The sequence below is a fragment of the Zingiber officinale genome, chromosome 4A (genome assembly GCF_018446385.1).
Source record: "Zingiber officinale cultivar Zhangliang chromosome 4A, Zo_v1.1, whole genome shotgun sequence".
In the NCBI taxonomy this organism is placed as follows: Eukaryota; Viridiplantae; Streptophyta; class Magnoliopsida; order Zingiberales; family Zingiberaceae; genus Zingiber; species Zingiber officinale.
In genome coordinates this window covers 102,678,901-102,690,507 of record NC_055992.1, presented here as the reverse complement: position 1 = coordinate 102,690,507, position 11,607 = coordinate 102,678,901, and the positions used below count along the sequence as shown (strand labels likewise).

At 44.3% G+C, this 11,607-nt stretch overlaps 1 protein-coding gene across 1 annotated transcript; it reads left to right on the top strand.

Annotated features, from left to right (window-relative positions):
• Positions 1 to 1,147: 1,147 nt before the first annotated feature.
• On the top strand, positions 1,148 to 2,320 carry LOC121972564. Its single transcript, XM_042524217.1, has one exon. It carries the CDS (start codon positions 1,148 to 1,150, stop codon positions 2,318 to 2,320), a length of 1,173 nt encoding a protein of 390 aa, XP_042380151.1.
• Positions 2,321 to 11,607: the final 9,287 nt, after the last annotated feature.

Here is an 11,607-nt window from a genome sequence, read left to right as displayed (position 1 = left end):
GAGTGCCTAAGTTCGGCCATCCGGGATAGGCCGAGCAAGAACAACCGGTCGAGCAAAAGAAGCAGTTAGGCTCGCAGTAGTGCTCGTGTAAGTTCGGCGGGTAGAGGTCGATCGAGTGAAAGAGGTCGACCGAGTGCCTAGGTTCGGCCGTCCGGGACAGGCCGAGCAGGAACAACCGGTCGAGCAAAAGAAGCAGTTAGGCTCGCAGCAGTGCTCGTGTAAGTTCAGCGGGTAAAGGCCGATCGAGCGAAAGAGGCCAACCGAGTGCCTAGGTTCGGCCGTCCGGGACAGGCTGAGCAGGAATAACCGGTTGAGCAAAAGAAGCATTTAGGCTCGCAGCAGTGCTCGTGTGAGTTCGTCGGGTAGAGGTCGAACGAGCAAAAGAGGCTGACCCAATCTTATGCCATTTAAACTTCTCATAAACTTTGACACATAAGTCATATGAAAATACTTTGTAATTTTATGAAGGTTTAATTAATTTGGTAGGAAATGTCTTCTAAAAGCTCATACAGGTATGCTAAACGACAAAGAAGGTACATCTGGGGTATGAAAAAGATTCCTTGAACTATTTTCACAAGTAATACTTACGTCATCTCATAACGAACTCCAACAAACCAGGGTCCACCTCATGACTCTGGAGGTCAAGTGAGGTAGTATAAAAAGGGGAATCCTCTCCACTGGCCAGGCAAGTAATCATTCTGACACAACTCAACCCCTAATTTTCATCTTCTTTCACATTACTTCTTCTTCTCGCCGGAGGCTAACTTGAGCGCTAGAGGGCCTAGACAGGGATTCCCACCCCGGTCTTAAGCCACTAACGCTTTGTCGGTTAGTCTCATTGTGTGCAGGATCACGAGATCGCTTCATCCATCTGGTTGTCGAGTTTTTGCTGATCCTTGGAGCCATCTCACCGGCGTTCTCTTTCGTGAGGTATTATTCATAAGGTCCGCTTTGATTTTCTCGGATTGGCTATCTTATCCTCAAGTGTGAGTGAGGTCCGTTGTGGTTTTCTCGGATCATCTCTTGTTCATCGGTATCAGAATCCGCCATCACCCGTCGTCGCCCAGTGCTTCATCTCATAAGATCTCAGACAGGATCAAATTTGGCGCCATCTGTGGGAATCTTGACCTGAATCTGAGACTTCGTGATGGAGGACGTTGGAAAAACCAATACCATCACCATGACTCGGGAAGATCTGGAGTTGCTCATCAACTCCAGCATCCAAAAAGCATTGCAACAACAACAACAACAAGTGAATGTTGGGGGTACGCTGCCAGTAACTATGAATCCAGTAATTTCCACCACAGATCGACGGAGAAACAAAGGTATGGAGGAAGAAGAAATTGCTTATATAACCCCAGCTCCTGTTTCACCCACTCGTCATCTCCAAACATTCTTCCGCGCTCTAATGGATCAAGGAGGACGGAAACCTGTGCTTCAGGAATCTTCAGATGAAGCACCCATGAAGGAAAATCGCAAAGGAAAAGCGATAACCAGCGATAGTTCTCCGGAAAGGATTGTTATCCCATTTTCTTGGAGAGTCCTTGACGATCCCTTACCCAAACACTATCAGACTTTGAACATTGGGGAATATTCTAGGACCACTGATCTAGAAGATCACCTTTCCAAATTTGAAAGTGCAGTCCTGTTGCAGCAATTCACAGATGGGGTCAAATGTCGTATGTTTCTTACTACTCTTAGAGAAGCAGCCCAGAGGTGGTTTAAAAAACTACCTAAAAATTATATCAAGCATTTTAAAGATTTCCGAAAAGCTTTTCTGCATCATTTTTCCAGTAATCGGAGATATCATAAGACCCCCTGGAGTCTGTTTTCCATCAAACAGGAGCCTAAAGAAAGAATCAGGGCCTATATCAAAAGGTTTAATCAAGTAGCAGTAGATGTTCCTAATGCTACCACGGAAATCCTGCTGAGTGCCTTTTCTCAGGGGCTTAATGATAATAATTTTTTCAAGGACCTAGTACGTAATCTACCTATAAATTTTGATTTATTAATTGATCGAGCCACGGAATTTATCAATGTGGAAGAGGCACAAGCAGCTCGAAAGAAGGAAACTATCGCCCCTGCTCCGCTGACAATTAATGATAGAACCTCTGTTCCTGTACACCCCCCAAGAGGACCACGTGCAGTTCTCCCACCACATCGACAGCCTGAGCAAAGATCTCATGCAGTGCAGCATGTGCAGATACCACAAGAAATCCCCAGAAGATGGTGTACATATCACATGTCAGGTACCCACTCCACGGAGAACTGTTATGCCCTGAAGAATCAGCGAACGAATGAGGGCAGATACGGCCGATGATCTCCTAATCGACCGATCTACCAGAGACGGAATAGCCCGCCCGGGATGGAGTATCGGGCGGTCGAGCCCCAGCAAAATACAGTGCAGATACCGGGCGGCCCTTCTCGGATGCCCGAACCAGGGCAGCCCGAAATGATCACCGTTCGCCAAGAAGAAAATCGGAACAACGCCCCGTGAGGCAATATAAATATGATCACAGGCAGTCCTACTGATGGCGATTCAAATCGGGTGAGGAAGTCACATGCTCGACGGTTGCAGATACATGCTGTAGGGTGTGGTGCTGAAAAGGCGGTCGGACCAGAAATTAGTTTTGGTCCTAAAGACCTGGAGGGAGTGGAAGTACCTCATGATGATGCATTAATAATCAAAGCTATTATAGCTAATTACAATATGTCTCACACCTTCATTGATACAGGCAGTTCTGTTAATATTATATTCAAGCCAGCCTTCGATCAACTGCAAATAAACCCCAGCGTACTTCAACCCATGATGACTCCTCTCTATGGATTTACCGGCAATGAAGTCCAATCGCTCGGTCAAATAAAGCTTGCCATCTCTTTAGGAGAGGAGCCTTTAATGAGAAACAGAAGATCTTATTTTATGGTAGTAGATGCACCTTCTGCGTATAATGTCATATTGGGTCGACCTACCTTAAATGAGTTTAGGGTGGTCGTTTCTACGTTCTGTCAGAAGGTAAAGTTCCTTGTTGATGACCAGGTGGGAGAGGTTCATGGAGATCAGTTGTTAGCATGTAAATGCTATGTAGAGATTGTCCGGACGGAAGCTAATGTAGTCCGTAAAATGCAAAGAATGGAAGTTAACACTATTGAAGAAAGATCACCCGGCTTGGTGTACGATGAGAAGGAAGAAATACAGATACAAGCTGGGCGACCAGAAGCCATAACCTACATAGCGACCGATCTGGATCTTCTGCTGAAAACTGAGTTAGTACAATGTCTCATTCGAAACAGCGATGTATTTTCCTGGACGCCCAAGGAAGTCACAGGCATATCTCCTCTAGTAATGGAGCATTCATTGCATGCTTATCCTGATGCTAGACCCGTGAAACAGAAGAAAAGAGACTTCGGAGCTGACAAAAATTAGACTATTAAAGAGGAAATAGATAAACTAATGGAAGTGGATTACATTAGGGAGGTATAGTTCCCTAGTTGGCTGGCTAATATAGTCCTAGTTTCCAAACCTGGAAACAAGTGGCGAGTATGCATTGATTTTCGAGACCTTAACAAAGCTTGTCCAAAAGATTATTATCCCCTTCCTCGCATATATCAAGTGGTAGACTCTACTGCCAGGTGTGAGTATATTTGTATGTTGGACACCTATTAGGGATATCATCAAATCCCCCTCGCTAAAGAAGACCAGGAAAAGGTTAGTTTTATAACCTCTGAAGGTACCTATTATTATAATGTTATACCTTTCGGGCTAAAAAATGCAGAGGCAACGTATCAAAGGCTCACGAATAAGGTCTTCAGAAAACATATTGGAAGAAATATGGAGGTTTATGTGGATGACATATTGATTAAATCTCTTCAGGCTAATGATTTATGTAGGGATATAGAAGAAACTTGCAGGATACTGAGACAATATGGGCTTAAGCTAAACCCTTGCAAATGCTTGTTTGGAGCCAAAAGTGATAAATTTTTGGGCTATATAGTCACAGAGTGGGGAATAGAGGCCAATCCCGGCAAAGTCAAGGTGATCCAGAACATGGAGCCGCCGCACAACATAAAAGAAACACAAAGGTTGACTGGCAGAATTACGGCCTTGTCCCATTTCATCTCTCGCTCGGTAGATCGAAGTTTCCATTTCTTCAAGATACTCCGGAAGGCCAATATGTTTCAATCGGATGAAGAGTGTAATAAAGCTTTCCAACAATTGAAGGACTATTTGTCTACCTTGCCTGTCCTAGCTAAGCCTATGGTAGGAGAGACTTTGTGGATCTATCTTTCCGTGAATGAGCATGTTGTAGGCTCAGTATTGGTAAGGCGGGAGGGCAAGGAACAACAACCTGCATATTTTTCAAGCCACTTATTAAAAGGAGCCGAGTGTAGATATACTACGCTTGAGAAGTTAGCCTATGCAATAGTGTTAACAGCTAGAAGATTACGCCCTTATTTCCTATCACACGCCATCATAGTATTGACCAACAGTACTCTGGGCCGCATACTTCTTAATCCTAAGGTATCGGGTCGTTTGATCAAATGGACAACTGAACTCAGTGAATATAACATACAATATCAACCCCGATCGGCCATCAAAGCACAAGCATTGGTAGATTTCATAGCAGAGGTACAAGGCCCAGAGGAAGAAGCGATTTGGAAAACTTATGTGGATGGATCCTCCACCAGGCAGGGTAGTGGGATTAGAATTCTTCTCATATCTCCTAAGGAGGATCGAATCCAACTTTCCGTGCGCCTAAATTACAGAGCCACTAATAATGAAGCAGAATATGAAGCACTAATAGTTGGGTTACAAGCTGCTCGGCATGTAGGGGTTTCACGGGTACAGATTTACTCTGATTCTCAATTGGCAGCACAACAACTGATGGGAAAGTTTGAAATTAATAATGATCGACTCAAGTTATATGCAGAAGCCTTTGATAAGTTAAGAGTTTCATTCCAAGAAGTTAATATACAGAAGATACCCCGATCAGAAAATCAAGTAGCTGATGAATTGGCAAAACTCGCATCAGTTGTGATACCTTGGAATCTAGATAAACCAGTAGAACAGACAATTTTAGTATCTTGTATTGAGAGAGTAGCCAATGCGGAGATACAATGAGATTGACACGCGCCCATCATATTATTCTTGCAACAAGGCATCCTTCCTGCAGATGTAGAGCAAGCCAGGGTCTTTAAGAAGAAGGCTACTCGTTACACTCTGATAGGAGGCCATCTATACAAGAGGGTCTTTTCTAGTCCCTTGCTTAAATGTATCGGAACAGATGATATACCCTATATTCTACAAGAGGTTCATCAGGGCTCATGTGGTAGTCATGCTGGGGGAAGATCTCTAGCTCGTAGAATATTACTATCCGGATATTTTTGGCCCATCTTACAGGAAGATGCAGCTCGACTTGTGTGAACCTGTATATCTTGTCAGAAGCATCAAAATATTCCACAACATCCTACTCAACTATTGAAAACCTCTATGGTTTCTTGCCCTTTTAATCAGTGGGGTATGGACATAGTAAGACCCTTCCCTCTGGCAACTGCACAGAGAAAGTTTTTATTAGTAGCTGTGGATTACTTCTCCAAATGGGTAGAGGCAGAACCACTAGCGATAATTACTGAAAACGCGGTTATCAAGTTTCTATGGTAAAGTATTATTTGCAGATTTGGTATCCCTCATAAATTGGTCTCTGATAATGATAGACAGTTTCAAGGGAAAAAGATTGAAGAATGGTGTGTAGGATACGACATTACACAAGCTTTCACCTCTGTGGCATATCCACAGAGTAATGGTCAAGTAGAGGTAACTAACAGGGAGATCATCAGAGGCCTCAAAACCAAGTTAGATCATGTTGGTGGTAGTTGGGTAGACGAGTTACCTAGTGTTCTATGGGCGTACCGCACTACTACTCGAGAAGCCACAGGGATTACTCCCTTTCAGTTAGTATATGGCGGAGAAGCAATAGTTCCCATTGAAGTGGGAGTAGAATCAGACAGAAGAGGTTATACAATGAAGAAGATAATGCTGATTGGCGTCTTATGGAATTAGATTTGATAGAAGAAGCTAGAGACAAAGCAGCTACTCGTCTTATATCATACAGACAACGCATGAGGCAGAATTATAACAAAAGGGGCATCCCCCAATTCTTTCAAGTAGGGGATTTAGTATGGAAACGCATCAAACCTGTGGGAGATGTCAGTAAATTGGCTCCTCAGTGGGGAGGACCATACAAGGTTATACAGAGACTTGCCTCAGGTTCTTATTATCTCCAAGATGCAGAAGGGAGAAATCTAGATAGACCTTGGAGCGCTAATCACTTACAACCGTACAGAGCCTAACAAGTGTGCCTGTAATTCATACATATGTTTGATTCTATAAGCAAGTTGTGCCCTCACTAATGAGTATAAATTGGTCTCACTATCGAGTGTGCATCCTCCGCTCTGTCATAGTCGATCGGGGACCCTATGGAGTGACCGATCGGACTTCCTTAGGGGGAACCGGAGACTTTAAACCTTTAAACAATTCGAGCGTGCATCCTCCGCTCTGTCATAGTCGATCGGGGACCTTGAGAAGTGACCGGTCGGGCTTCCTTAGGAAGAACCAGAGACTTTAAACCTTTAAACAATTCGAGCGTGCATCCTCTGCTCTGTCATAGTCGATCGGGGACCCTGAGAAGTGACCGGTCGGGCTTCCTTAGGGGGAACCGGAGATTTTAAACCCTTAAATAGTTAGAGCGTGCATCCTCCGCTTTGTCATAGTCGATCGGGGACCCTATGGTGTGATCGATCAGACTTCCTTAGGGGGAACCGGAGACTTTAAACCTTTAAACAATTCGAGCGTGCATCCTTCGCTCTGTCATAGTCGATCGGGGACCCTGAGAAGTGACCTGTCGGGCTTCCTTAGGGAGAACTGGAGACTTTAAACCTTTAAACAATTCGAGCGTGCATCCTCCGCTCTGTCATAGTTGATCGGGGACCCTGACAAGTGACCGGTCGGGCTTCCTTAGGGGAAATCGGAGACTTTAAACCCTTAAATAGTTCGAGTGTGCATCCTCTGCTCTGTCACAGTCGATCGGGAATCCTAAGGAGTAACTGGTCAAGCTTCCTTAGGGGGAATCAGAGACTTTAAACCCTTAAATAGTTCGAGCGTGCATCCTCCACTCTGTCATAGTCGATCGGGGACCCTGACAAGTGACCGGTCGGGCTTCCTTAGGGGGAACCGGAGATTTTAAACCCTTAAATAGTTCGAGCGTGCATCCTCCTCTCTGTCACAGTCGATCGGGGACCCTAAGAAGTGACTGATCGGGCTTCCTTAGGGGGAACCGGAGACTTTAAACCCTTAAATAGTTCTAGCGTGCATCCTCCGCTCTATCACAATCGATCGGGGACCCTAAGGACTGACCGGTCGGGCTTTCTTAGGGGGAACCGGAGACTTTAAACCCTTAAATAGTTCGAGTGTGCATCCTTCGCTCTGTCACAGTCGATCGGGGACCCTAAGGAGTGACCGGTCGGGCTTCCTTAGGGGGAACTGGAGACTTTAAACCCTTAAATAGTTCGAGTGTGCATCCTCCGCTCTGTCACAGTCGATCGGGGACCCTAAGGAGTGACCGGTCAGGCTCCCTTAAGGGGAACCAGAGACTTTAAACCTTTAAATAGTTCAGGTGTGCATCCTCCACTCTGCCATAGTCGATCAGGGACCTTATGGAGTGATCGGTCGGACTTCCTTTGGGGAAACCAGAGACTTTAAACCTGTCAATAGTACAAATGTACTTCTTCCGCTCTGTTATGACCAATTAAAGACATAGTAAAGTAGTTAACTAGATCTCCACAAAGAAAAACAAAGCAAAGGAAACGAATTCAGACAAGGGTGGTTCTGAAGACACAAAACAAAGAGGCATTGGGAAGCATCAAACAGGTGAACACTAATATTTGAATACCCATTCATGGTTTTAAAAAAATGTTATTCAATTGTTTCACATGTTTATGAGCAATACTTTGCTTGCTACAAAAATATCTTATCAAATCTGCTTTACAACCTTAGAAAAATGGTGGGTAAACAAATAGGGTTGAAACACATTAACATAGTCTTTGAGCAAAGAGGATAGACACCAGTAGTTTTGTCCCATAATCAATATATACACCCGACCCTTATCTAAAGCTGCTGATCAGGTCTTTGGGTAGCCCATCTTTGAGTCGCCGCAGATCTATGAAGTAGGGAGGAGGTTCTTGGGGTAAAAAACCTCCTTCCCGCAGTTGTTCGAGAATACCTTCCACTGAGTTGGTCATAGTCCCAATGATGCATCCGGCAAACTCAGTTCCGAATTCAAGAGAAGCAAGATATGCCAGATGCTGACTCTTCCAACGCTTTTTCTCATCTGTCTTATAGTCTTGTAGCTCTGAGGTAAGGCGTTCTAATTTAGCTTTAAAATTATCCCTTTCTACCTTAACACGATCCAACTCTTTAGATAAAAAATCCGCCTCTAAGGCTTGAGCTTTCAGCTGCTCTTGTAGTTGCAACATCCCAAAATTTTGAGAGGCCAATTCTTGAGCTGAATCAGGGGATCGAGGACGAGAAGTTCCCAATTGAGTCAAAAGGGTAGACCTGAGGGTGGCATCTGAAACAGCTTTATTTTTCAAGGCCACCTCAACACTCAATTGAGAGGAGAGGCTCTGTATCTGTAACTCCAAAATCCTTTTCTCCTCATCTTTAGTCTTTATCAGTTGTTGATGATTTTGCAAATCTTGCTCTAGAAGGATTGTATGTTGGGCCTGGGAGTCTATCCTTTCCTTCAATCGGTTGATTTCTCCACTGAAAAAAGGAGGGGCTGCTTCCAAAACCCTTATTTGATCCCTTAAAATTTTATTCTCTTCGTCTAACTCAGCAGCTAGGATGCCCATATGGAAACTTGAGGCCATGAACTAAGTAAAAGCAGTAACACAATTACAGAATTGTAATTGCAAAATAAGGAGACATATCCAAAATACTTACAGTAGAAGCTTGACGATTGTGAAGGTCTGCATGTTGGGAAACGCTCTTGCCTATTAAAAAGTCTTGGTCGCACAGCCAAGCTCTAGCTATTGAGTCATGCAAGGAGTACATTTTTAATTGAAGGATCCCGTAAGCAGAAGAGGGTACATTTTTTCTCATCACAGAGGGCACGCATTGGGCTTGCCAAAATAGAAGTTTAGGAGGAACGGAAGATGAGGGACCAGTAGAGGAAGGAGGTAAGGATTCTGAAGAAGAAGGTGGGGGCTCAACGTTGAGAGTCACAGGACTGCTTGGGTTAGAAGTATGGGGAGGTAATGCTAAAGGAAGAGATCTAGAAGGTGGTTCAGAGGTAGTATCTTGAGAAATAAGATGAGAAGACCTTTTACAAGGGGTTCTTTTGGCCCTTGCCTTAGATTGAAGAGAAGAGAAGGCAAGGGGAAGCTGAGGAGATTCAAGTGTGTTTGGTGTTACCTCAGGAGTGGAGACAACTGGGAGAACTATAGAAATCAGTAAACTGGGTCGCATCATGTTAAGGGCCAAGTTATAACGAAAGCGAATGGCGGCGCTGGTCCCTTACCTCTCTCGTATGAAATCTCAAAGGTCGCGATCGAGGCTTGTGTAAACTCAGATATGATAATCGGTGGTCGATTGTTTTTTGCGGTAAGATGTTGCGTGCGTCGGACAATAAAGGGACTCTCTTCTTCAGAAGATTCATCAGTCTTAGTAGGAGTCTCATGAAAAGGAAGCAATCCAAGAGAAGAAGAACGGGGATTAAGCCGCCGCCGCTATAATAGTTTTTCGCCCAATTTGGCTATAACTGAGTTAGTTAGCCCCAGATGTTTGTACATGAAAGCGGGAAGAACAGCATTAACTGAGAGAAACAGAAATTAAGAAGATGAGGCAAAGATAATAGGAGATTAATAAACATGGGTAGAAGTATTGAACTCACCAAAAGAAGCCTCCAATTCTATATCCACGAAGATTATTCCAAAGATAAACAGCAATCCTTCAACGATCAACGGAGGCAAGCTAAACTTGACCCCTCGTAGCTTTGACATAGAAGGGTTAAATGTCAGATCAATGGACCTTGTCTCCGGAGGTGGAGAAGGAGGAAGAACCCGTCGCCAGACTATGGGGTATGGGGGAGGAGCAGGGAGTTGTAAGAAGAAAAACTTTTGTCTCCATTCTGCTTGAGGGGGAATGTGACAAAATAAACTGGTCTTAGGGCGACTTTGAAATTTAAAAAGACTATCCTCTACTTGACGGAGAACGAAAAATTGATTGAACAAGCTAGGAGTAGGAGGAAAATCCAGTATCTTGGAGACAGCAATGAAGCCCGATAGGAAGGAAAATGATTGAGGAATAAGTTGGTTCAAGAGTACATCGAAGTAGGAGCTTACACCCGCAAAGAAAGGGTGTAGAGGAAGTCGAAAGCCTGCCAAAACCTGCTCCCAAAAGACGACGATGCTACCTGTAGGAGGAAGGTGGGGGTGATCCTCGAGAGAAGGAAGGGCTACATATGAAGGAAAACCATAATCCAGGCTAAGCACACAAACCTCCGCCTCGCTAGCGTCAGAAGAGCAGCTAGCGAACCATTCAGTAGCCAAGGAAGAAGAAGCCATCGTAAGCGAAGGGTCGGAGAAAGGTGTTGGAGTTGCTAATTGAACAGGGATAGTGGAAAAGGCGTGAGGAGGAAGACGAAGAGAAAAACCCTTAATCTCCTTTCCGTCCTTTTTTCCTAAAACCCCAGAAACAATGGCTTGGAAAGATGATTCACAGATCAAAATGGAAGCGCGAAGACGGAAGGAAGACCAGTAGAGGTGTAGGTAGAGCAGAGGGTACACAAAAGGAGGTGCGCTTATGTTGCGCCATTTCCCAGGACACTAATCCCAAATAAATATCAGATCCCGAAGAGGATGAAGATCCGCCTTTTAACAGACCTCTGGAGGTAAGTTCGAGCGAATAATTAAAGTTAATCTGATCGGTACAATAGAAAGGTGTATCAAGATATCCGATCAGTATGAAAAAAGTGGGCATCTGCACGATCGGGAAAGGGAAGTTCAGGAAAATTCAGGAGAAGTGTGAAACAACTTGAGTGGATGGGAAAGCTCCGTCCGGGTATATAGAATGAGCGAGAAAAAAGGAACTTATAGGTTCGCCCTGTCTTTTGAGAGGGGGTCGGGCAAATAAGCCCGCCCTGTCTCGATAAAAGGATCAAGCGGATGCCTAATTTACACATACAATTATTCGATCAACGTTCTCAAAGAAAAGGGCCGAGCAAAGGGAACATTACCCGGAGAATGAAACCAACCAAAAAATAAGTAAGATACACCCAACCAAGTTTTAAAATCACCATAAGACCATTGTAAAAGACATAGCACTTCCAGAATTACAAAAATTGGGGATAGAAGTCAGGAGGTCGGTTATTCAATATTCTTCTATGATCAGGAAAGCTGGGAGGAGGATCAGCGACCACCAGCTTCAAGTCTTTTAGTTGATCCACCCCCTCCTTAAGTATGAAATCAATGTCGTTGATAATGAAATCGGACATGGGGGCCATGAAGGCAGGAGACTTAAAGAAGGCCTTCTGACGTATCTCAAACCGAGCA

What these genes read in the sequence shown, in the direction of transcription:
- LOC121972564 (XM_042524217.1), top strand. Translation starts at nt 1,148, where the DNA reads ATGGAGGACGTTGGAAAAACCAATACCATCACCATGACTCGGGAAGAT.